Here is a 27,018-nt window from a genome sequence, read left to right on the forward strand (position 1 = left end):
GAATTCAGGTCATATAATAAAAGCTTTAAATCCAATTGTGTCTACATGCCTGACACATTTTATGTTACTTTTTTCTTCTAGTTTTTAGGTCGATGCCGAGTTTAATTAAGTAGTAGTAATTAAGTATTAAGAACTAATCTCAACAAACAAAACAATGTTTGAAATAAAAAACCAGTAGGCTCAAACTACACTGATTGAAAAGGAGGGACTCTTACTTGATCCAAGACTCTTCATCATCCAGGTCCCTGAAGAACTGATGCAGGCGGTGAGACTCATTGAGCTTTGCATGGCGGCTGGCTGCCATAGTTTTAATTTTCATGAAACGGCCATTGACGGCGTCACGCTTGTCCTTCACTTGAGAGGTATCAAAGGCGTTGGTGGCCATCAGACTGTCAGCCTGGCCGTTGAGATCCTTCAGACGATCCTGGAAAGGGAAGGACATTCGATGTAGACATCTTACTTTTTTTTTTTTTTTTTTAAAAACACTTTGCTGTGGGCCAAAATCTACAGGTCACATACTGGATTTGTTCTTGTCTTTTCCATCAATGACATTTAAGTAGCGTCTGTCCTTACATTGTGAAAACCACACTTTCACCTCCACAAATGGCTCCGGCTTGGTGGAACTATGCTTCCTATTCCCAATATGCTTTTTAAAAGTACCTCGTGGGCAGAAATATCAGCCTCCAGCAACTGGTGTTTCTTCAGCAGGTTGTTGACGGAGGCCAGATCTTTACCGTAGTCCTCGGAGGCAAGGAGTGCTTCCACCTGAAAAACACACTGTATCAGTCCTGGTCCTGGTCTCCAACACAGTCTTCTCAACTCTGGCATGGAGATGATTACCTCGGAGAGCCAGAAGTCAAAGTCTTTGATGCCAGTGTTGAAGTTCTGTTGCTTATTGGCGTCTTTGAGTTTTTGACTCTTTTCGGCAGATTTATTGACCAGGAACTGCCACTGCTCGTCCAAAGCACTAAGGCGGACCTACAGAGGAAAATACTTTTTGTACATTTCACACAGCTAAAGTGGTACTCAAAGAGAAAAAAAAAACTAAACAAAACAAATGTACTTTTTACCGTATTTAACACGTCCATAATAAATACCTTAACGGCATCCTCACTGCCGGCACAGGCACCTCTCTGGATGAGGGTGTTCCCAGTATCGATGACTCCTCGGATGCGGTCCGCATTGGCATGGAGCTCCGCCTCAAACGCTTGATGCTTCTGATGTTTGCTCTGCCATCATTGAGACAATCAAGAGGATACAAGAACAAAGCGTGAGACTTCCATTTACATGATAAGTTACAAACACCCCAAATATTCTCATACTATCTTTCAGTGCAATGCAAAAAATGGGATAGCAATTACCGTATTTTCTGGACTATAAGTCGCTCCGGAGTATTAAGTCGCACAAGACCAAAAATGCATAGTTACGTAGAAAAAAACATACATAAGTCGCACTGGAGTATAAGTCGCATTTTTTGCGGGTAATTTATTTTACAAACTATTTGACCAAACAGACATTATGTCATCTTGGAAGGCAAGTTCTAACGACAAAAAAACAACATGAACAGAAAAGGTGTCCAGTGTTTATGTAACATAAACAGTTGTTTCATTGAAAGTCACTCTGGAGTATAAGTTGCAGGAGAAGCCAACATATGAAAAAAAAGTGTGACTTATAGTCCGGAAAATACGGTATATAGTGTACAATTGGAAACAAACCAAAAAAAATGAGTACCCAAGTCACTGACCAAGTTAGCTAACACAATTGGGCTATAAGCAAAGTGTTGTGTCCAAAGGAATTACCGTATTTTCCGGACTATAAGTCGCACTTTTTTTTTTTTTTTTTTTAAATCGGTTGGCTGTTCCTGCAACTTATACTCCAGAGCGACTTATTAATGAAAAAACTGCTTGTTACATAAACACTGGACACCTTTTCTGTTCATGTTTATTTTTTGTGTAGCTGAATAACCTTTGTGTTAGCATATCTTACACCTATTCAGCCTGTTCTCTAGTCTTTTATTGTTAAAGATGACATAATGTCTGTTTTGGTCAAGTAGTTTGTAAAATAAATTACTCGCAAAAAATGTGACTTATGTATGTTTTTTTTCTACATAATTATTCATTTTTGGCCTTGTGGGACTTATACTCCGGAGTGACTTTGAGTCCAGAAAATACGGTAAAATATAACTCTTTTTATTAGTCTGTGTGTCATTAGTATAGTAGTGTCAGTAGACTTTGATTTTGTTATTACAAAGTTAACTTGGAAACAAACAAAAATCAGTGGAACCACACAAAACCCCCACAAAGAAAACCTGAAAGATATTAGTTAGAAACCCAGAAAGCTGGGATATACTGTATGAATGAATATGTTTCCACAAAGTGGTGCATGCCCATAGAATTCACTGAGTGTGTGTATTTGTGGTGCATATGGCAATCACTGCTCTTAACCAGGCCACTTTTCAATGCAAGGGAATGCACTCTCTGTCATGACTTGACAAACAGATCCTTTCCTGCCTTTAATCAGTATACGTCATGCCGTATGCTTTGTTACTCAAACAGTTCCAAAACAAGCCCTTATGAACTGGTGAGACAAAGACAAACTAGCACAAACTAAAAACATGTCAACAGATTTCAACAAACACTTAAATGTGAAGACAAAGACAAAATCGAGGTACACACTGCTGGTTTTAGAGTGGAAATAAAAACATCCACACAAACCCCCGCTTGGCTGTCAATGTCTTGGGATGTTTACTCGTCCAGATGACCCAAAGCTGTTTATTCACTCTGAAGGCGACTGGCTCCTCCATCTGCACAGCCTCAGTGGACTTTAGGATTGGCTAACGTAATGTCCACATCATCATCAAGATTTTTGCCCCCCCCAAAAAAAACTAGAAAATCAACTTGGAGGTTACTTCAATGTCCATGTGTGGACAAAATGAGGCCAGATTTCTGCTTTCTAAATATCCATGTTGGTGTGAACATATGCTGACAAACTGTGTCCCATATTCTACTACTCCTCCGTATGATCAGTCAGTCACTGTAAATGCTGGCAGACGTGTATTGGCTGATCTTGACCCTGATAGATGATGATAGGCCAATTCTCACCAAGATTCCACATACCTTGTTGAATCAGGGCCAGGCAAAAATATTGCAGTTTGCTCTGAATGACATGACAACAGAAGTGGTCACCTTCTAGTATTTCCAAGGGTGTGTGTGTGTGTTTTTATATCCAGTGCATATCAAGTCTACACTAATAGACAGCACAAGAAACCACACTGCTTGTTTGTTAGTCAACTCACAATACACAAACTTACCAGAAGCTTGGATAGCTAAGAAAAACAGAAAAGATTAGAAAGAATTTAGTCTTATGTCAGAGAGGACACACGGGGGATTAGAAAATCCATAGATCAAATGCGACACATTTTCAAAAGAAAATATGTACATTGTCATTTGCTTCTGTCTCTGCTCACTTGTCACTCACATCAATTATGTTAGGCATGCACAATATCTGTTTTTTTTTTTTTTTAAATTAAGATTCACAAGTACACAAAATGTCTTCCTCAAATTGTCAACGTTTCTTGACAAGAGAGCTGAGGGGCAGTTAAGACAGGCAGTTCACAGTTTCTCCAGGTACTCCGTTTCCTCCCCCATTCCAAAAACATGCTAGGTTAATTGGCGACTCCAAATTGTCCATAGGTATGAATGTGAGTGTGAATGGTTGTTTGTCTATATGTGCCCTGTGATTGGCTAACGACCAGTCCAGAGTGTAACCCCCCTCGCCCGAAGACAGCTGGGATAGGTTCCAGCACCCCGGCGACCCTCATGAGGATAAGCAGTAGAAAATGAATGAATGACTCATTCTTTAGAATTCATTAAGAACTGACTAATTCCATTGTTGTTGTATTGTCTTGATTAACAGGAATCAATAAATTAAACTCAGGCTTAAAAAGTATAATTACTTTTTCCTCGTAGAACCAGATAGCTTTATCCCCCTCAATCGGAAAGCCACTTCGAAATGGCCTTGTAAATTTTGGTTATATTTATAGTTAAATGACTCTGATAATGTGAAAGAGGGACAAGTAAGCAAAAATCAGAATGTCTTCTTGCACACTTGAACAGTGAACAACGACCAAACATGTTTGAGTTCCTGTTAACTACTTGATAAGGTTAATTTTGTCTTCTTATTGAATGAATGTTCAATTTCTTGTATTCAAATAAACACAACAAACATACGATGGAGGTGGTTGAGATAAAGAAACAGGCCGAAAACATCATAAATCCAGATGAGGGAGACTGCACATGTCAGTCAAACCATGTCAAGGACAAATATCCACTCAATCTTAATATCTTAAAACGTTCCAATATAAAAACATTGAACATTCATTTACGGTTTGTGCTGGTGGAATGAAATACCTGGATGTTGGTCGGGTCCTTGTAGGACTCATCCGTGGCAGTCTGCAGTTTCTCGCTGATCCAAGCTTCTATTTCATCCACATCTCGGCTGAACTGCTGCAGGGTCTGGGATTCACCGAGTTTTGAGCGCTTTTCGATCATTTGGGCTTTCAGCCGGCGCCACCTTTCAATCAAGTCAAGTCACATGTCAGGATTTGTGCTGACTTTTAAGACATTTCTAAACATTGACAGAAGATCTAACATGTCCATCACGTGACTCATAGCTTTTCTCTTTTCACGTCTTTGGCTGTTGCAGCAAACTGGAACTAGTGGGTGTGTTACAACAGTCATTTTTATTGCAAATCCAGAGGAGAAGGCACTCAATAAAGAAATTGTGTTCATCCATTCATTTTCGACCGCTTATTCACACCGGGGTCGCTGGAGCCTATCCCAGCTGTCTTCGGGCGAGAGGGTATACCCATACCCTGGACTGGTGGCCAGCCAATCACAGGGCACATATAGACAAACAACGATTCACACTGACATTCATACCTATGGACAATTTGGAGTAGCCAATTAACCTGGCATGTTTTTGGAATGTGGGAGGAAACCGGAGTCCCCGGAGAAAACCATACATGCACGGGGGAGAACATGCAAACTCCACACAGAAATGGCCGAGGGTGGAATTGAACTAGTGTTAAAGAAATGTGTATGCACAGGAAATAACATAACTGTAAAAATGGCAAAAGAAAATGTTACTAACCTGTCAAGAACCTCATTGCGGCGATTCAAGATCTCAGGTTTGGCATAGTGGTCTGCTCCAATGAGCTGGTTGGCAAAGGATTGCAGTGCAGCAATTTTCTCTTCCTGTGTGTAACGAGATGCTTTCATTTCAAGAAAGAACAGCAGTCATCAGTCAAGGTTTCAAAAAAAGTGCAACTTCTTTTACCTGCACATTTATGGCCTTGTCAAAGTCTTCGTGTTTTTTGATGAGTGCCTCAACACTGTCAAGAGAGTCTCCCTTGTCATCACTTGCAAGGAAGGCTTCACGAGCTGCCATCCAATTCTCAGCCTGCTCACAGTCCCTGCTGAAGAGCTGTTCAAAAGATGCATACGGTACACAGTAGTCAGGAATTACATGCACAACCTCATATTATGCTTTATTTAATGTTTCCTTTACAGCCTATTCATCTCATAGGCTTTAATGTGTACAGTATAGATATCTGCATTGGGTTTTGTGGTTATGTGCTTTTGATGCTGCTTCTGAGAGAGCGCTAACTTTTGAACGTGCTTATATATGATAATCTTTACCTGGAACTCGAGGCACTGGTCCAGCATCATGCGGCGCTGCACCCAGGCTTTTTCCAAGTCGGCACGCTCGTTGTCTAAAGCCTCCAGTCTCTGCTTGATATCGGGACTTGCATAATGACCTTGGGCTAGCAGCTGCTGCCCAAACTGCTCAAAGGCCTGGAAGGTGCCAACACGAGCATCGATCTCAGTGCGGTGTTCCTGGACAGAAAAGAGGAGTTGAAAAGGACAGCAAGAAAAGTTGACATTGTTATACTGATAATGGCTCTGTCTTTATGATTATATATGCTAATTAAGTCAGTGTTTTGTTGTTTTTAGTTAAAGTCTAACCTTCTGGAGCAGATTAATGACGCTAACCAAGGTTCAACAGTATTATTATTATTTATTATGAATCCCACACCTGGTGTCTTTCAAGAAGGGCTTCGGCTCCAGTCACATCTTTGGCTAACTCCTCTGAGGACACCAATCCTCGGATTCCGTTAATCCAGGACATAAGATCTCTGTGTACAAATACATGTTAATTATTAATCACAAACATCAACTCCAGACTGACATGGCTTTAAAATAAGGATACGTAGGTTTAGTTAAGATAATATACATATAATACTAAAACGTGGTTGTTGTCAAATAATGTGCTTTCTTTCTCGAGTGATGCCTTAAAAGGTATCAAGGTACCTGCTCAAAGGGTGACCACTGTCAAGGTGATAGTTTTTTATGGTACTTTATGGTACTTGTATTTTTGTATATTATATTGTATACTTGTATATTTCTTAGCAACCTTTTTAGTGTTGAGTTGTTGTGTGATGATTTTAGCTTTCTTGTGACACGACACTGAGAGTCAGACTTATATTGAGTAATGACCTCTCGCGACTTCCAATGGGTTGACAAGAGTTTTTTCATAGCTCATGATTGTCTCCTGTCAAATCAAGAGCTCCCTGGTTCTCATTTTGGATTCAAGTAAAAGGAAATATGCTGTGTGAGAAACTTCAAGTCAATCTTTGGGGTTCGCACTCACCTGAAGTCCGAGACAAAGCGCTGCAGGTCATGCGAGTTTCCAAGTTTGTCTTTGCGCTGGTCAGCACGTCCTACCAGGCTGCTCCAGGCAGTGTTAAGCTCGGTGCATTTCTCTTGAATGTCATCCACCGCTTCTGGGTGGGACTGGATCAGACGCTGTGCTGTCTCGCCAAGAGAGTTTACCTGCATGTGACAAACGGCGCCGTGAGATCAGTCTTCTGAAAAGCTCTGACACGAGCAAAAGACACACTGACCTTGTCACCCAAGGCTGCCAGGTCTCTCTCAAAGCCTTCATGCTTTCGCTGCAAAGCCTGAACACTGGCCAAGTCGTGACCATAGTTGTCTGTGTTGAGAGCCTGGTTCTTTTCCTCAATCCACTCTTTAGTTTCATCTGCATCTCTGTGGAAAACAAATGGCATTGCTCTTATTTTGTTAACACCATGATTCCAAGATGGTTTAACCCAAAGGTCCCTGTATAGTCCCCATCCACTGGCAGGCACTTTATAGCACATTATTGAGTGCTAATGTGCATATGTGTTTGGAGGGTCAACATTTATTTTGTGTTTATAATGTGTCTTAATTTTACACAATACACAAGCGAAATGAAATACCTAGCTGCGAGACATAATCCCATGTCCTAGGTCAGGGGTGGGAAAATATTTTGACTCGTAGGCCGCATTGAGATTGAGATGAACAAAATTGTCCGGGGAGCCAGAACATATGAAGAGCTTGCAACCAAAAGGCGCTAAATCCAATTTTCACTAAGTTGCATGTTTTTCATGAGTTTAATAGACTTCTGTCATGTGTATCCAAATCACATATTTTGGTCTTGAAATCATTTTTAAAAATATGAAAAAAAGTGATATGAAATTTATGCTTTCAACCAAAAGGCGCTATTTCCATTTCAGATTTCAACCAAAAGGCGCTAAATCCCTTTCTTTATTCTTTATTCTGATTGGCCCAAGTTTTCCATCTATTGATAATCTGACCAATCAGAGAGAAGAATACAATTGGCACTGCACATACAGAAAGCCAGTATCAGTGCGCATCCTGTTTTGTTTGTGTACATTAAGTACACGTATGATAGTTACAGTATGTTATGCAATTCAGGAGAACACAAATTGTGTTTTTACAGTATTCTGTAACATGGAAGTTTTTTTTACACCATAAAAGGCATGTCTCTACCTTCACACCTCCAACTTTCATGAGAAACATTATTTTACTTGTACTAAAAAACATACAATGTAAAGAGTTTGTAATGAGATGATTTTTGTCACTGTCACCTTCATGGTACAGTCAAATATGAGCACTGCTTTTAATAACATTTGTATTATTGTCTGCAAATTGTTATTTTTCATGTGTCGCTCTACTGCAGCCTACGGGTTGAATGCACCTGCAATGTATGACATGTCTTGTACCATTGTCTCGTATAATTGGGTATGTTGAGTTGTGTTAAAGCTGATCATCATGGAATGTGGATGATGTTAATGTGTGCTATAATATCTTAACAAAATTTGATCAGTAACAGTGTACTAGTGGTAGGTTATAACATTTTGTTTCTGTAATGTATGAATGTGGACGAGTGCATGTGTGTGTGTGTGTGTGGGTGGGGGGGTGTATTGTATGTTGAGAATGGCTTCTGTGTTGTAATTATTTTATTAGCATAGCACATTAAAGCACCTTACATTCTTTTACAACAATGCCATTGAAGAATTTAAAGGTGACTTCAAATTTATTTCAGCCAAAAGGAGCTAAATCCGAAAAAAATTATAAAATACATGGTGTGTGCAGGATTTTTATAGCATGCATTTTTATGACCTATATTGATAGCTCTTTCATTTGCAATATATGCAAATAGATTGATATGTGCGTAATTAAAAATCATTGATTTTCTCGAAATTAGTCAAAATTGATTTAGCGCCTTTTGGTTGCAAGCTTTTCATATATTTAACACACACACCATTTTATGCTTATAATTTTCCTTGAATTCTTTGTCTAATTTTATCTGTAAAGTGTTATACTATCAGCTGTATGTTCTCATGTCCCTATTTTCAGGAGCACTTTAAACATCAGACCACATCAAACTATGTCATTTAATGTTACTTTTTTTTTTTTTTACTAAATAAGACATCCGACTTGCAGGTCATGTTTCCAGTTTGTATGTTAAAATTTGAAATACTTGGAAAAGCAACTGGCGGGCCGGATTCAAACTCTTGGTGCAGAGGAAAGTCATTTTGGCTGCTTGTAGCCAGGCATATATTGTATATGGATCCTGAGTATCTCATGGGTTTCCTATGAAACAATAATACCCAGTACAATGGGTGAAAATCCTATTTTTGTCAGTAGTCTCCTCTCTATTCACTCAATACCAATGAGATAGGTGTAGATTCTTGGACAATACCGATTTGTCATTTTCTGTGTAAATGATTCTTACCTATGGAACCGCTGTACTTCATGGGCACTACCCAACACGTTGCTCCTCTCTTCAGCCAGTTGCTGCAGTGATTTCCAGCGGTTGTTCAGTTCCTGTGTCATCAAATGTTGTGCTTGTCAGTACAGTAGTAAAAAGTAAAAGAAATAAATAGTTTAAAAGAACAGATATATAAAAATGTACCTTGAACCGGATAATATGATTGGCATTCATGGCTTTAACTCATGGCAGTCTTGGATATGCGTACATGTTGGTAGGGTGTGCACGTACACAAAAGTGACCCACAATCTGGAGTCATTGTGTGGCTATACCAGGGGTGTCTAGGGGGGTGTTTGCAGCTCACGGCTATTTTTTTTTTTATTGGTCCATGGCACATATTAAAAACATAATTTAACAAGAAATACTAATTTTACAAGGAAAAAAAGTAAAAACCGTGAAGAGAAAAAAAGTTTCCGAGAACAAAGTCATAATTTTGGAAAATTAAGTTGCCCAAATCTTTCAACAATAAAGTCAGATGCTATAGGAATAAATTTATAATTAGGAGAAGAAAATTTACTAAGAGATAGTTTGAAATAGCTAAAAAACAAATAAAAAAAGAAAAACTACAGCTGTAGTTTTAATAATAATAAATTTTATTTATAGGCGCCTTTCAGGACACTGAAGGTCACCATACAGAGTCGTTAAAATAAATAAAACATGGTTAAAACTACACACATACATATATAAAACACACAGGTACATAAAATGGCAGAATTTGAATTACGGGATAGAGTAAACCTGTCTGAATAAATACGTTTTAAGCTGCGATTTGAAGATGGTAACAGAGTCTGAAGTTTTTATGTGTTCTGGGAAGGCATTCCAGAGGCTGAGCGACTGAAAGCTCTGAACCCCATTGTGGTCAAGCGGGCAGAAAGGAGAGCGAGTTGGATGTGGGTGGGAGTGTTTCGGTGGAGGAGGTTGGTGAGGTACTGAGGAGCGAGGTGTTCTATGGCCTTGAAGGTGAGGAGCAGAATTTTACAAGTGATGCAGAATTTAATAGGAGTTGTTGCTGGACAGGTGTTATATGACTCATGGAGGGGGTTCTGGTGATGATACAGGCAGCAGAGTTTTGAATCAGTTGCAGTTTATGAATGGATTTGTCCGGTAAACCAAATAACAGGGAGTTGCAGTAGTCAAGGCGGGATGGGACCAGGCTATGGACCAGAATTGCAGTATTGTTTGGTGAAAGGGATGGGCAAAGACGGGAGATGTTACAGTGAAGAAAATAAGTATTTGAACACCCTGCTATTTTGCTATTTCTCCCACTTAGAAATCATGGAGGGGTCTGAAATTTTCATCGTAGGTGCATGTCCACTGTGAGAGAGATAAACTAAAAAGAAAAATCCAGAAATCACAATGCATGATTTTTTAACAATTTATTTGTGTGATACAGCTGCAAATAAGTATTTGAACACCTGTGTATCATCTAGAATTCTGACCCTGAAAGACCTGTTAGTCTGCCCATTAGAAGTCCACCTGCACTCCATGTATCATCCTGAATCAGATGCACCTGTTTGAGGTCGTTAGCTGCATAAAGACACCTGTCCACCCCATACAATCAGTAAGACTTTAACTTGTAACATGGCGAAGACCAAAGAGCTGTCCAAAGACACCAGAGACAAAATTGTACACCTCCACAAGGCTGGAAAGGGCTACGGAGCAATTACCAAGCAGCTTGGTGAAAAAAGGTCCACTGTTGGAGCTATCATTAGAAAATGGAAGAAGCTAAACATGACGGTCAATCTCAATCGGAGTGGAGCCCCATGCAAGATATCACCTCGTGGGGTCTCAATGATTCTAAGAAAGGTGAGGAATCAGCCCAGAACTACACGACAGGACTTGGTCAATGACCTGAAAAGAGCTGGGACCACCGTTTCCAAGGTTACTGTAGGTAATACACTAAGACGTCATGATGTGAAATCATGCATGGCACGAAAGGTTCCCCTGCTTAAACCAGCACATGTCAAGGCCCGTCTTAAGTTTGCATATGACCATTTGGATGATACAGAGGAGTCATGGGAGAAAGTTTTATGGTCAGATGAGACCAAAATAGAACTTTTTGGTCATAATTCCAATAAGCGTGTTTGGAGGAAGAAGAATGAAGAGTACAATCCGAAGAACACCATCCCTACTGTGAAGCATGGGGGTGGTAGCATCATGCTTTGGGGGTGTTTTTCTGCACATGGGACAGGACGAGTGCACTGCATTAAAGAGAGGATGACTGGGGCCGTGTATTGTGAGATTTTGGGGAACAACCTCCTTCCCTCTGTCAGAGCATTGAAGATGGGTCGTGGCTGGGTCTTCCAACACGACAACGACCCGAAGCACACAGCCAGGAAAACCAAGGAGTGGCTCCGTAAGAAGCATATCAAGGTTCTAGCATGGCCCAGCCAGTCTCCAGACCTGAACCCAATCGAAAATCTTTGGAGGGAGCTCAAACTCCGTGTTTCTCAGCGACAGCCCAGAAACCTGACTGATCTAGAGAAGATCTGTGTGGAGGAGTGGGCCAAGATCCCTCCTGCAGTGTGTGCAAACCTGGTGAAAAACTACAGGAAACGTTTGACCTCTGTAATAGCAAACAAAGGCTACTGTACCAAATATTAACATTCATTTTCTCAGGTGTTCAAATACTTATTAGCAGCTGTATCACACAAATAAATTGTTAAAAAATCATGCATTGTGATTTCTGGATTTTTCTTTTTAGTTTATCTCTCTCACAGTGGACATGCACCTACGATGAAAATTTCAGACCCCTCCATGATTTCTAAGTGGGAGAAATAGCAAAATAACAGGGTGTTCAAATACTTATTTTCTTCACTGTATATGCTATACAGGTGATATTGTTAATATGATTTTTGAATGAGAGAGTGCTGTCAAGGATACCACCCAAACTCTTGCTCTGGGGGGTGGGGGAAACTAGGGAATTGTCAATTTGAATGGAGAAGTTAACTTTAGATAGGGTGGATTTAGTGCCAATGAGAAGAACTTCAGTTTTATTACTGTTGAGTTTGAGGAAATTGATGGAGAACCAGGTTCTGATTTCCTGTAGGCAGTCAGAGAGATATGTGGGTGGAAGGGTTTGGTAGACAGGTAGAGCTGAGTGTCATTCACATAGCAATGGAAATGAACATTGTACTTGTGAAATATCTGACCAACGGGGATGAGATAAATGGGGTCCAAATAAATAAATGGAGATAAATAAAAGGGGTCCAAGAACAGAGCTTTGGGGAACACCAAGGGGAGAGGGGGAATGGGTGGGATGCAAATGTTTTTAATTGAATAAAATGAGTACGTCTAGAAAGATATTTTTATGAAAATAAAGTTAAAATAATAAGAGAAAAAAAAGTTAAGAGTTACAAGAATAAATTTGAAAAATAAAATTCCTTTTAATATTAAACAAAAAATAAAGTAGTCATTTTAGGAAAATAAGATTGGAGAAAAAGTTGTAATATGATGGAAATAAGTGAAAATATGGGAATAAAGTCATAATATTGCGAAAAGAAAGAGTATTAAAAAAAAGTTGTAATATTTGGAAAAATAAATTTACAAATAAAAATAGGGAAATAAAAGACCAAAGTTGATACCACTAATTGGCTTTTAAACCGATATGACAAAGCTGAGATGTGTTTTTTTTTTCTTGAAATATGCTGCATACTGTATGAGTTCTTGGCATACATACAGTATGTGTTGCTTTACAAATGATCACAGTGACCCTTGCAGCCATTCATTTTTTAGTATGTTGCTGAAAAGGCTTTGAAAACCCATGGGAGGTGCATTCAATGACAGAATTAATGTGCATGTGCATGTACATGTGTGTGTGGTGGCGGTGTGGGGCGTGGAACAGAATATACACATCCCAAAGTTCGTAGTTGCTATTCCCTCTAATCCACACGATACAAAAAAATATTGACAGCGTTTCAAGTAACAGTTATTCTGTAGTGGTTAAGTCACTTTGTTGCAGCACAAACTATTTAAAACATCTCAAATGAGGTGTCTTACCTTGATTGTGTTGAAGTTAGCGGTTGTTTGAACGGCCAGACGTATGTTCTATTGGGGGGAAAAAAAGAGGGCAGAGAGAGGGAAGGTCATCATCATCATTATCGGCGGCATCTAAAGCTCGGCAACAACGGATCAAAATAAGAGATTGGACTGTATTGAAACACATCAAATATTGACTAGTTTGATACAAGCAATAATAGCCTTCAGCGGCATGCTCTTGGGTTAGTTAAGGCCAGTTAACAGAGTTAACAGACCACAGGCTACTTACTAACTCAACTCAAGTAACACTAATTATAGCTACATCATGTTTTTCAATCATCTTGTTTTGTTACTTGCAATTTAGTGTTCCCTTTGAAACTAGTTTTACACTTACGTTTACATCACTTAATCACCGAAATTGATTTACTTTTAACATTTTTGTCATGTGAAAGGACATGTACATTTCCGGTGTGAAGCCGGAAGTGGTGAGGGATTATTGTATTGTTATATTTCCCTACAAGATGAAATTATAAGAGACCAATTAATTTCTGACAACATTTCCAACACTTTTACTTTGTTCGTGAAGTCATTTCGTTATGTCACTGTTTTTATCAATGTGCATTTCTTTAGTTAGCTCCTTTATTATCAGGGAAAAGGGCGTTGACCAAAACTGACAAAAATTGTTGTTTAAAATTATGTAAATTACGTAAACATTCTACTTTAGTCAAAAAATGTATGACAATATTGTCTGCTTATTTATATGGCATCAAATAAATATGTATAAAAATATACAGTACTACCCCCCCGTACTGGATGTCATCATCTGTATTTTGCATTTCCAGCATTTTGTTCATGTTCTGGTGTAACAAGCATATTGGCTTTGTTTGGCTTCTAACAATTATAACAATGAGCTCTAGCAAGAAACATTTACACTGCATCTAAGTGATCGGTATTGGTATTGGCCGATTTCACTCATGGATTATCGTTGATCGATATCGGCAGCATAAAATCCTGATGTGAACATCCCTAATATTTTCAAATATTATGCCCATCTTTGAGGTGTGGTGGAAATGGAATCACACCGATTAGCAGGAATTCTTTGACCCAGCAAAAAAAGTTGGTGGGATTTTGTCGAAAGCATGTTTGGGAAAAAAAGTCAAGCATTATCATTACTATTCCAGCACTACGCATGTTATGGATATGCATGTTGGTAAATGCCAGTCCTTGTCTGAGATACAAATAACCAAAACATGACATGGCACAGGTACAAATGTTAAATGGAAATTTGCAGTCATTACTTTTTATATTTACACACCAAATTGTCAGGCATGTTTCCGTGTATTCCATGTAACTACTAGTCATATTTACCTTCCATGGAGATGCAGTTTTGGAATCAGCTTCATCCTGTTGAAGAAATATGATGAAGTCATGGTTGCTGAATGCATTGCTTTGTCTGACATAGCAAGCACAATGCCATGTAGCTTACCATCCTACCGGGCGCCGCACCCAATGCTTCTTGTTGCTGCAAATGGAAGTAGAAAAAAAGTCATGGTCAAGTTGAATAGGAGCATGGAGAGAGGTAAGTCAATCTTACCTGAGCTTGAACCATGGGCGCCTCCTCAGCCATGAGGCCTTCCGACTCCAGCTCAGACGCCACTCTGTTGATGTCCCTCAGGCGTGACTCGTTGGCCTTAAGGTCCTGTAAAGCAATAAAACAAAAACAGCACGTTTTGTCTTTTGCAAAGTGGTCATGGTTCGCTTTTGGAAAACAATCTGTTCAATTCCCAAACAAAAAATGTGCAGTTCAGATCCCAGCTAGCATCTTTATTGCTGGGGTTCCCAAACTTTACCAACTCAGGGCCCACTTGAAAATCTGAAAATGCCCGTGGCCCACCTTTGTCCTCGTCTCGGAGCACTTTATTTTTATAATTATAATTATTATAATTAATTCTCAGACTTCTCATAGAGACTTGAGGTTCTCTTGGTAGGTGCTAGCATGGTAGCTGTTAGCATGTTAGCACTTAAGCTAATTTACTCATGTCTACAGGCAAATACACACATGGCATTATGCAGGGAGGTGCTTGGACCTGACACTTATCCACTGTCCTAAGAACTTAAAATACAACCATTGTATTTATTCTTACAAATGATTTCATTTTTTTTTACATACAGCAGGCCTTTGCCCGGGGGGTGGTGGGGGGGTGGGGGTTAAAACAAAAAAGGCAAAAGAGCCCAATAAGGTGGCGGGTTGCCCACGACCGCCCGAGCCCTTGACCCCGATTCCATCACTCTGTGGATCCTCTTACATTATAATCCATTAGCGACACAATTTCTACTTTAAATTTGTTTAAGTGGGTGGAGGGTTGGAGGCGACAAATCTAATCTGGTAATTACAAAAGTCACTTTTATTGCAAATCATCCCAACATGGAGGACAAAATCAACATCAAGCAGCAGTGTTTGGAGAAGAGGATTCGAGTAGTGTGTCCAAAATAAACATTTTTCTAGGTGTACCAATTCTTTGTAGATTTTCGCACATTTGCTGGAAAGCGTGAAACAACTCCAATGAAAGACAGGGATCTCATATGTGAATCATTGTTAGGGATGACTTACTTTCTGGAAATCATCAAACTTCTTCTGCAGGACCTCCACTTGCTCCAGGTCTGAGCCCACCTCTTCATTGGTGAGGGCGTTTTCCTTCTCATTGATCCACTGCTGAAGCTCGTTGGCTTCCCGGAACAACATGAACTTCTTGCAGCTCTTCTCCAACATGTCCTTGCGTTTCTCTCCAAGGTCTAAAAGCGTTCCATACCTACAAGGACACAAGTATGCCGTATAAAAGAAGGAAATGCTGCACAATAAAACTCTGACATGCGATGCGCTCCTCCCATAATGAACATGACTTCAACATAAATCCGTCATGAAAATGTGATGAATATATATTGGCTATGTCAGCATTTCTAGCACAAAAGACATTGTACACTCAACTTTTTCCGTACTTTTGATACATCATCTGATCAATCATCACTAATAATGATGTGCGATGCTTCACTTGAATCTCAGAGATCTAAAGAGAGTGTAACCTAGGAGATGTAGACATGTCCCCCAACACGTGAAAATGTGCCAAGAAGATGACATTACATAAGATTAAGGTTCCAGTAGCAGCAACGCCCATTGACATGAATGAGCCAGTATGCCAAATGTATTCAAAGGTTATTATTATTGTCACATTTGTGGATGATTTGGCCTCAAAACATCGTCCATTTGGTGAAGGCTAGTTTTATACCATGCACCATCATTAGGCATGGTTTAAGCATATGTGCAATATGTGACCAAAAATGGTCCGCAAGTCCTGCTTCCGTTTAGTGTACAATATAGTGAGTGCATCATGCATTGTGCCTGCATGGGTATGCATTGTCACCACCACTTCCCGCATGTGTGCCGTTATTTGGGCCTGTTTTGTCTTGTGTGACACCACGCTATAGCACGCATCACCCCTAGCGTCATTCATTCCTCTATTTGCAAGGGACCTACAAGACATAGAAGCTCTCATTGCACAAAAGAAAAGGTGACTGGAGTGCAGAAGAAGGAAGGCATAACCCGAACTAACTCGCATGTGGATTTCCTGATCCAATATACCAGTACATAAAAAAATGTGCACCACAAAATAGAAGTGTCCTGTCCAAACTTAAAATAATATCTACAGGTCTTTCCAGGTCCATATGCTCCCCTGGAACGAGCCCACAAACGTGAGGTTAGGTCTCAGCAGCTTTACCCATACATTCATTTATGAAGAAGTCATCGCCCTCTGACCACTTTCAGAAAGTTACATTTGCACTAGAGCAGTGATTCCCAAAGTGGGGGCCGCGGTGGTACTGCAGGTGGGCCATGAGAGGTCATTAAAAATTGTTCATTTTTGCAAATATTTTTAAAATAATTTTCATTGTAAAATATTTATTGCACGATAAAAAAATATATATTTATAGGCCTAAGTAATAACCTAGTGAGTGTTATTGACCTGTCACAATATTTTAGGAACCTTATACAGCTTATGATTGGAACATAGCTCTCTGGTCATCATGCCAGTCTTGAATGCAGTTATGAAAAGTATGAGAATTAATTCTGTCTTGTGTGTACACCACAGATTAAAAGTTTGGGCTTCCTTTACCATCCTGCTTTCATTTCAATTCTGAATCCTGAACCTGGGGCCCTCTGTGCCACGCCACCAAGCAATGCTGTGCATACGTTACATAAGGAATTTAGCAATAAAGCTGACATGCTGAAATGCAAACAGTTAGCATGGTAGCAGCTAACAAGAAAGTACCGAGTCTCAAAAGTGTTGTGGCAGTCCCATAGCGTCCATACATCATGCCATGTATGTATTTTCCTTTAGACATGAGCAAATTAGTTAAAATGCTAACATGCTAAGAGTAGCTTGGTCACCAGGCGCCAGGTCCCAAAAGTGTTCAGGCAGTCCCGTAGTGTCCCGACATAATGCCATGTATGTATTTGGCTTTATACATGAGTAAATTAGCTAAGATGCCAACATCCTAAGAGTTAGCATGGTAGCATCTAGCAAGAAAGCACCAAATCCATAAAGTTTTAAGGCAGTCCCATAGTGTCCCTCCATCATGCCATGTGTATATTTGCCTTTAGACATGATTAAATTAGCTAAAATGCTAACATGCTAACAGTCCTCATGCTAGTACCTAGCAAGAGAGCCTCAAATTATGCTTTCATTTAAATCCTGAATCTTAACAATATAATAATAAAGTTAATTTAAGTGCTGTGAGGACACAACATTTCCTCTATGTACTGTTTATAGGACAAAGGTGGGCCGTGGACATTTTTTAAATTTTCAAGTGGGCCCTGAGTTGGTAAAGTTTGGGAACCCCTGCGCTAGAAGCGAGCTAAAACGTTTGGGGCCCCAGTGGTTTGTACAATCTTCAAATAAAGTGTCTTTGCTCTTTGCCAACGAATGCATTGATACTTTGCTTAGTAATTGAATGTTGACATGGCGCACACACACACACACACACACACACACAAGAACAAATAATTACTTGAGAGTGGGGTGTACAGGAGTTAGGGATGGGCAAACTTAACGCAATGGATTTTGGAGTTTCGTCAAAGTAAAGTTTGTTTTCATTGAATATTGTATGTAATACAGTACACGTAAAGTACTGTGGAAGTACTTTTAGGCCAGAATTTGTATTTTCTGACTTTGTAGAATTTGTAGTTTCTTTCACCATTCTGTCCGGATTCTGCATTTCTTCTTTTGATTAAACAAGGAATTGTGTTTGTTTTGTGATAAAATTGTTTTTTTTTTCTTGTTGTAGGAAACACTATTTGAATCATTTTGAAAGCTATGCAAAAAAGATAAGCATGGATTAATTTGGTGGAATGCCCATCCCGAACTAGCATGGTAGAAATGTGGTAAGAAAGAACACAGGGCATGGAAGTAGACACTAGTTCCTACTCACAGCTCTTCAACCTGCTTCATGCGCATAGACACGCTGCAGGCCTCTTTGGTGACAAGCCTTACCAATAGCAAGGCAAGATTATATTGTTAGATGCAGAAAAAGGACAAAAGAGGAGACAGACATGTTTTAAGTTAAAAAAAAGAAACAGCAGAAAAGAAAGTGCTTAAGGGGGAGGAAAAAAAAAGTACTGTTAAATGTTGGTCTTACTGATTCTCAATTTGGTCTTGGCGAAGTCCAATGCTTCCATGTTCATCCAGAAGGTTTTCCCTGGAAGAGGACTGATTGGGATCCAGCTTCTTCACATACGCAGCAGGAACAAATCCTTGGCGGTCATTCACCTCGACTTTCCACCAGTCCTTTAGCACAGAAAATATTTGCTTCAAGAAACAGTTAAAAAAGGAAGACAGAGCTGTCATAGCGTCCACCATAATAAATCAGTATTGATACAACAAAAGTGGCATATGGCGGTATTAATAGCGACAGGGTGATACATCCAAAGTGTATGAAGGAGAGATATCGCAGGATACCTTCAGCTGTAAGACGCTATAATAAATACTGCTCCAAAAATTCTGTGCAGTAACTGTGCAATTAACCATGCAATAAACGGAATGCCTGTGACATAGTCAACACGTATAGAACTGTATATAATTTCTGATTTGTATTACCCTGTTTTCGTACCACACTACTGTGTGCTACTGTAAACCTAAAATTTTCCCTTGTATAATAATAATAATAATAATAAAGGCATATCTTATCTTTATGGAAAAGTGGGACCGGCACATTCACCACTACAAAATATTAACATGATGAGTTGATTTTTTTAGCAACTTGATTGGATTTATTTGCATTTTGCTTTGCTTTTTTAATGAAGAAAATATGTATTTTGTGTTTTGGCTTGAGTTGGAGGTTTACCGTGATATTTTTGCCCCAAGTTATCATACCGTCAGGTTCTCGTACCGGCCCGTGCCTCCACTGACACATTAGCTCCGTCACGGAATCGGCTGCAATCATGCAACCACACCACTTGCATAAAATATTGCTACTACTCATTTTCTACTGCTTATCCTCACGAGGGTCACGGGGGTGCTGGAGCCTATCCCAGCTGTCCTCAGGTGAGACTGGACTGGTGGCCAGCCAATCACAGGGCACATATAGAAACAACCATGCACACTCACATTCATACCTATGGACAATTTGGAGTGGCCAATTAACCTAGCATGTTTTTGGAATATGGGAGGAAACCGGAGTACCCGGAGAAAACCCACGCATGCCAACACCAGAGACGGCCGAGGGTGGGCTTGAACTCTGGTCTAACTGTGAGGTCTGTGCGCTAACCATTCGACCGCCGTGCAGCCCGTACGAAGATTTAATTTTATTTGTATTTTTGACTTGGAAAATTGTCACATGTGTGTCTGTTAAATGTCATTGTGTGATGCGCCGATTTCATCTTTACCTTGTTGGTGCTGTTTAGAAGGGTGAGAATGTCTCCCTTCTTCATGGTAACTTCACGGGGGCTCTTCTCCTGGTAATCATACAGGGCCAGGACAAGCTCCTTCCCAGTCTCATCATCGGTTGGTGCAACTTGTTGCTGTTCATTCAAAAGGGTACACAAGATTTATTCAAGCTAAACTAATAAAGGATGTTTATCTTTAGATTTTAGAACTTCAACTGGGATGTCAGGAGAGGAGAGGAGGGTAAAAAGACTTGGCAGCTATGGATTTGCTTCAAAACAACTTTCTGTGCAAATGAGAGAGTGTAGTGCAGTTTTTTTGTTTACCCTGCAAGTGATAGCCTGTTCATTCAGAGCCTTGATGCTACTTCCGTAGGCACTTAGGTCAGACATCAGCGCCTCATGTTTCTTCAGTAGAGCCTGGAAATACAAGACATAATAATAATATTAATAATAATAATAACAGCTTTTTCACCAAACTAATATGACATAATTTGCAACTTTATTCTTTTCGTTAATATTATTGCAAAAATGATTGTGGAAATTGCGAAAATGAAATTTTTCTCATATTATTATGAAATAATGCTGTTTCATAACACTGATTTTGACTTTATTCTCATAATATAACATTTTTCCCCAAACTAATTTTCCAAAAATTGGAACTTTGTTACCAATATTATGGAAATTATAGTATTATGCCGTTATGCTTGGAACATTTGTCATAATGTTCCATTTTATGTATTAATATTACAACTCTATTGTAATATTTCTACTTTATTCTAGTAAAATGACTGTTCTTTTGTCTTTTTTTTTCCCTTCCAGTTTTTGTTTAAGTACATTTTCAAAATGCGTTGAGAAAAAAAAAAGGGAAAAAAATATGAGAAAAAGTCACAGGCCGTAAATGGCAACATTGTCAACACTTGGTCCCCATAATATTTGGAAAACTATATCACAACTTTTCCCCAACCTAGTCATCCAAAAAATTGTCATCCAAACTTTGTTTCTTTTGTCACTAATATTGCCAAAAAACAATTAAAAAATGATGACGTTATATGCTTGTAAACATTTTTGGTGTAATGTTTTTTCATATATGTTTTTTAATATTAGGACTATGCTAATATTTCTATTTTTATACTAGTAAATTAATAAATTTCCGCTCTTTTTGACATTTTTCTCAAAAGTCACCATTCACATCAGATCAGATCTGAGGCCAAAAAGGTAAAAAAAATTTAATCAGGATCAAATGCCAATAAAATCAGCTTGTGATCAGATGCCAAATACAGATCAGGACCTCCCTAATGATAAACTTGAATACTAACAATGTTTTTCCCCTTCTGAAACTGTGTCCACATACCTCAGCAGAGTCTTCATCTTTACCGTAGTCTGTGCTCCCTACAATGGGTTCCTTCTCCCTCATCCAAGACTCGGCCTCATTGGCGTCAGCAAAGTATTGCTGGGCCTGCAGAGAGTCTTCAAGGTCCTGTCGTCTCTGGACGGCCTTAGCCTTCAGAACGTCCCAGCGTCCATGAAGCTCAGACAGTTTGGCTTTCACATCCGCACCGGCAAAGTGTCCTGCAGATGGGCGTGCATAGATATTAGCTCCCATACATTGGGCAGGAAAACAAATGCAAAAAATGAATACCTTCATCCACCATGGCCTCTCCTTTCAAGGAGACTGCCTTTATACGAGGCTCATGACCCGTGATCTCAGCCTGGAGGGCCTGGTGCTTCTTCAGCAGATTCTGGACACCAATTAGATCTTTGCCTAAAGAAACATGTTGATGATTAATCAATTATCCAAGTAATTGACAACTATTTTGGTATTCAAGTCATCCTTTTTTTATTTAAAAACGTAAATATCCTCTGATTGGCCGCGGAAATGAGATTTATAAACCCTTTGCAGTTTTGAAAACAGACCTATTATCTTTAAGCAAAACAAGATATTTACACACATCAGCTTTTCCTTTGGGAAACAGTGGTCGACCGTTCCTTTTTGTGTGTGTGTGTGTCCCGTCCAGCCATTGGGGCAGATAGTATTGATCTAAATGCCCTTACATGCTAAACAGATTTGCTCTGTGTCAGGAAAGGTGTAAGTTACAACTTCCCTGCACTATGAAATTTTATTTGCCGTTATTTTATGTTTTTGTTATGCATATTTGGAGCGGCCGGACCGGAGCAAGAAGAAACACAGACAAGAAGAAGAAGAGAAACTGGGGTCAGGGTGGGAGGAGAGACAGTAGAGAGAGAGAGAGACAAAAACAGCAGCAACAACAATTCCCATAACAACAACAGTGACAAACAGGACTGCATGAGTTAAATGTCAATGATGGCTAAGGGTCAAAATGGAGATGATATCACTGAAATGAAACAGTCCAACTTACCAGTGGCAATAGTAACAATGAAGACATGAACTGTGATAGTAAACAGAATTACAGCCATACAGTTGCAGTAATTAAAATCTCACTGCTTGACATTATTACTGTAATAATAGCATAACAATAGCATAAAGACATCAAGGATAAGACGGTAGATTGTGTAGAGAGGCACCCATGTGCTGTGAGTGCGCATATGGAGGTGTGTACTTCTGTTGGTGTGCATATTCATATATGTGTGCGTAAGTGTGCTCATATGCGTGAATGTGTGTGTGTGAATGTGTAATTGTCACTGAGAATGACAAAAGGAGAGGGACTGCCTTCTACCACCCAGTAAACCCCGCCCCGCGCAGCCAGGTCAAGCGCTCACCGCCTCACCGACTCACCAAAACCCGCCCCCGAAGCATTCCCCCGAAGAGACCAGCAAGTGGCCATGGAGGAGCAATCCCAACCATCAACCAGCAGGCCGGAGGAGAGCCACACCCCGGAGATCGGCGGGACACCATACCCCACTAGGGCAGAAGGGCATCGAGGGCCACACACCTGCGTGCACAAGGGCGCCCCCGCCAACCGGAAGGGAGCCTGCACATGGCCGGAGGTGCCGCCCCTCCCCCCAGCAAGCGGAACCCATCCCCAGATCCAGACAGCCCCCCACCAACCCTCACCAGAACCTCCAGGGGGTCAGCCCAGAAAGAAGGGACAGAGATTCCCGGCACCCACCCGCCCACCCCCCAGACGCCAGGGCAACCCGGCGACCAAGACTATGCCCCAAGCCAGAGGAACGAGACTGCCAGGGGCATGGACAGACACACTCAGCCCTTCGAGAGTTAGATTAAGAAATGAATTATTGGAGCCCATATAGATTGAAATTCTGACAGTTGTTCTTTGGATTCAGCAGACACTCTCTCAATCTCTCAATAAGAATTAAGGCATATTTGCTTCCAGAACTCAGGGTCACAGCTTGTAGATAAATCTAGGTTCCATTTGGAGACTGGAATCCGACAGTGTTGTCACACTTTGAAAAACGAATGTACAGCTTGTATAATGTTTGGGGAGCGGATACGTTTAAGAATTGATCAATGGTGGGAATGGTGGTCGACATTTCTACTTGAGTTGAACAATAAAGATATGCAAGTTGCATACAAGACGACAAATGGCACAGATTTCTACATTTTGATGATTATGGTCAATGTTTTTACCTCTGTTTGTAGAGGCAGCAATGGGCTCTTTCTCACGTATCCAAGTCTCCTCATCTTCTACATCTCGGAAAAGCTGTTGTAGCCGAAGAGAGTCAGCCAGCTTCTGCTTGCGTGCGGCCATGGGCTCACGAAGGGCTTCGTAACGAACGACTAAAGCATCCTGCTTCTTCTGGATGTTATCGGCATCAAAGTGCCCAGCCTCTTGGAACTGTCGAGCCTGGATTATAATTCCATCGATCCGATCCTGATAAAGTCAAAGTATATATACAATTCGTTTTGGAAACAAATATCCAAGTAGCATCCATTACTTCATAACAAGTCATGATTGTATGTGCATACCTGGTGGGCAGTTACATCAGCCTCAAGGAGTGCATGCTTTTTTTGAAGGTTCTGAACGCTGGTTAGGTCTTTGCCGTAGTCGTCTGAGGTCAAGTGACCCTCGACCTCATAGAGCCACAACTCGATGTCCTCCACATTCCTGTTAAATTGCTGCTGTTGGTTGGCCTCACGGAGCTTGATGCCTGGGACAAACCAGGGAAAGCGCATCAAGTATGTTCATACTGTAGGTCAGGGGTGGGCAAACTTTTTGACTCGCGGGCCGCATTGATATGACAAAATTTACGGGGGGCAGACTATATATTTTACACGTAACAGTCCACCTGGTATTATTGTATCTGTAAAATTGTCATGCAATCTGCTATTATTATTTATTATTTTATATTTATATTTAAATATTTTAAAAATAATAAAATATTGTAATAATTACAATAAAATTAAAATAATAATAATTATATTATTATTATGTAAAATATGCAACTATAGCAATAATATTATATATAATTCATATAATAATTAGCATTAATATAATAATTATAATAATCATAATAGTTCTAATAATTATTATAATAATCTAATCTATTATGTGCTTGTGTCCCTTTTTTCAGGAGCACTTTGTAAACAACAGACCATGTCAAAAAACGAAATTGATAAAACCATCAAAAGGTTGGCTCAGGCCATGATGCCAGGTTGTATGTTGAGTTTAAATGAAATACTTTGGAAAGATTGGGCGGGCCGTATTCAAACACTTGGCGGGCCGGATGTGGCCCCCGGGCCGTAGTTTGCCCACCCCTGCTGTAGGTATTATACTGCTGCAGAGTATCTCCCCCATTCCATAGTTTGATTCCACATACTGAAATGCTATGGCTTTTTAACGTTGTCCTAGCATATTAGTGTTTCAAATTTAGTTGTTCCCTGAGATCATATTGGATGACATTTTTCGTTAATAGGTTATTTTTAGCCTTATGCATTATTTTAGCTGAACTATATCAGCAAGTTTAAGTATTTGTGATTTTAGAAATAAGGAGTTAGTGTGTTTTCTGTAGGCGGCATTATGAATTATCCTTATTGATCTTTTTTGCAGTACATTTAATGAGTGAAAATTGCTTTTATACTTGAGAATATTTGGAATGTACTAAGAATGCACTCAGAATTTTTTTGAATGCACTCCAAATATCCAGGAACAAGATTTTTCATTCCGATGAAATTCGCATTCCGCCCCCAGTGTGACTTGGGTTAAGGCAATTAAGGGATGTGTTTCCAGCCCTACCTTTCAGCTCAGTGGCTTCCAGCAGTTTCTTCCACTGGGAGCTGACCTCTTCCATGCGACAGGCCACCTCATTGGAGGCGTAATGTTTCCCATCAAGCAACTCTTGTCCGGACTTTTGAAGCGCATCAATGCGGCTCTGGTTGGCTGACAGCTCTGCTTCAAAGGCCTGGTGTTTCTGCACCTTGCCTTGCAAGTTGGAAGGGTCCTGTAGTCAAATCATAAAGTCAGGGGTCGCACGCCACAACCTTCATCCATACCATTTCACTGCCCCTCAGTGAAATCCTTGTACTCCACTTTCATCTCATCAGTCCATCACCTTATAAGCTTCATCACTGGCAGTCTTCATCTTCTCATTGATCCAGCTCTTGAGCTCATCAGAATCCCTGAAGAACTGCTGAAGGTGGAAAGAATCCTCCAAGGCCGAGCGACGAGACTGAGCGCGCTCATGTAGGGCATTGCGACGACTGAGAAGCTAAAAATATGTGAGAAATCAAGTCATCTGAGAAGTGGTCTTAACCAGCCATTAGATGAGGAAGATGGGACCTACAGCATCTCTGCGGGTAGCCACATCCTCTTTGGCGTAATGGTTGTTCTGGATGAGCTTAGTTGCAAATTCATCTAAAGCCTGAGGATGTACAAAGAGGTCAAAGTTGTATCCTGCAACGTCTGAGGTCACGACAAACTTTGAACTTTGAACAGTGAAAGATATTGGAAAATAATTTACCGTGATCTTCTCTTCCTGGGCGCTGAGAGACTTCTCAAAGTCTTCATGCTTCTTCAGCAGCGCCTCCACACTATCCAGGGAATCGCCAAGATCTTCATTCAGAAGGAAAGCCTGAACGATGATGAAACACCATCAGTCATACATTAACACTGCAGTCCTCTATACCTAAATGTGATTTATATAAAAGACTAGGACGACCACCCGTGTGCTCCCACAGAAAGAAAGACTAAACATGCTCATCATCAGCTACCTCTTGTTTGCTCATCCAGTTGTCCACTTGCTCGGTGTCCCTGTAGAAGAGCTGGAGGTCCATACACTGCTCATACTGCTGCCTGCGAAGCTCCCACAACTCCAACAAAGACTCCTTCTCTTCAGTCAGGACACCCAGCTGTACACATCAAATACATTTATTTACTCGGTGGGACGTAAGTGCAAACAGTTACGACTGTGAACGCGGAGTGTTCAACAATTCCAAGTTCAACCCCAATTGTCTTCAAAATATGCCTTTCAGTAAAAGCGTATGTACCGACAGCTTTTACCTTTTCCTTGACTTCCTCGGAAGCATAATGTCCTGTGTTGAGCAAATCGCGGCCGGCCTCGTCAGTGGCCCTGAAGCTGTCCTCGTGGGCATCGATCTCTCCCTGTGTGACATCATTACACCATCGCTCATTCATTGTCTCAGGTTGCACACGACTGCAGATGTGGCACAAGGGGAATGTACTTTATGCTCCTGATGTCGGTCTAGCAGAGCCTCCGCGCCTGCGACATCATTAGCGAGTTCATCGGCATTAATGAGGGCCTTCATCTCCGTCACCCAGCTTGTAAGATCCCTGAAGTCTGCAGTGAAACGCTGAAGCCTAAACATTGAGAGAAGAAACCCTTAACTTCTAAACTACAGTCCGGGGGCCACATCCGGCCTGCCAAGTGTTTGAATACCCATTCATTCTTTCCAAAGTATTTCATTTAAACTCAACACACAACCTGGCATTATGGCTTGAGCCAACCCTTTGATGGTTAAAGTATGGTAT

At 40.3% G+C, this 27,018-nt stretch overlaps 1 protein-coding gene across 4 annotated transcripts in view; it reads right to left on the reverse strand.

Annotated features, from left to right (window-relative positions):
• The window catches only part of sptan1 (spectrin alpha, non-erythrocytic 1), a 44,499-nt gene that overhangs the window by 8,272 nt on the left and 9,209 nt on the right, over positions 1-27,018 (reverse strand). The window contains exons 8-40 of one of the 4 annotated variants that reach the window (XM_058057247.2): positions 26,712-26,847; positions 26,530-26,631; positions 26,241-26,378; positions 25,991-26,101; positions 25,814-25,891; positions 25,583-25,738; positions 25,267-25,471; positions 24,000-24,181; positions 23,661-23,904; positions 21,732-21,854; positions 21,444-21,661; positions 20,417-20,509; positions 20,093-20,227; positions 18,847-18,995; positions 18,640-18,696; positions 15,770-15,968; positions 14,753-14,857; positions 14,645-14,680; positions 14,527-14,562; positions 13,180-13,227; positions 9,145-9,236; positions 6,965-7,109; positions 6,712-6,893; positions 6,097-6,196; positions 5,700-5,897; positions 5,338-5,484; positions 5,152-5,255; positions 4,410-4,572; positions 3,311-3,325; positions 1,098-1,229; positions 841-978; positions 661-765; positions 216-424 (exon numbers count right to left, since the gene is read on the reverse strand). In XM_058057247.2, the coding sequence (XP_057913230.2) occupies positions 216-424; positions 661-765; positions 841-978; positions 1,098-1,229; positions 3,311-3,325; positions 4,410-4,572; positions 5,152-5,255; positions 5,338-5,484; positions 5,700-5,897; positions 6,097-6,196; positions 6,712-6,893; positions 6,965-7,109; positions 9,145-9,236; positions 13,180-13,227; positions 14,527-14,562; positions 14,645-14,680; positions 14,753-14,857; positions 15,770-15,968; positions 18,640-18,696; positions 18,847-18,995; positions 20,093-20,227; positions 20,417-20,509; positions 21,444-21,661; positions 21,732-21,854; positions 23,661-23,904; positions 24,000-24,181; positions 25,267-25,471; positions 25,583-25,738; positions 25,814-25,891; positions 25,991-26,101; positions 26,241-26,378; positions 26,530-26,631; positions 26,712-26,847 (4,281 nt within the window). The remainder of the gene's footprint in view (positions 1-215; positions 425-660; positions 766-840; positions 979-1,097; positions 1,230-3,310; positions 3,326-4,409; positions 4,573-5,151; positions 5,256-5,337; positions 5,485-5,699; positions 5,898-6,096; positions 6,197-6,711; positions 6,894-6,964; positions 7,110-9,144; positions 9,237-13,179; positions 13,228-14,526; positions 14,563-14,644; positions 14,681-14,752; positions 14,858-15,769; positions 15,969-18,639; positions 18,697-18,846; positions 18,996-20,092; positions 20,228-20,416; positions 20,510-21,443; positions 21,662-21,731; positions 21,855-23,660; positions 23,905-23,999; positions 24,182-25,266; positions 25,472-25,582; positions 25,739-25,813; positions 25,892-25,990; positions 26,102-26,240; positions 26,379-26,529; positions 26,632-26,711; positions 26,848-27,018) is intronic. The other 3 variants (XM_058057250.2, XM_058057248.2, XM_058057251.2) reach the window with 3 other exon arrangements.

This window comes from Doryrhamphus excisus, linkage group LG19 (genome assembly GCF_037039965.1).
Source record: "Doryrhamphus excisus strain RoL-2023G ecotype Guam linkage group LG19, RoL_Dexc_Guam_v1.1, whole genome shotgun sequence".
NCBI classification, from domain to species: domain Eukaryota; kingdom Metazoa; phylum Chordata; class Actinopteri; order Syngnathiformes; family Syngnathidae; genus Doryrhamphus; species Doryrhamphus excisus.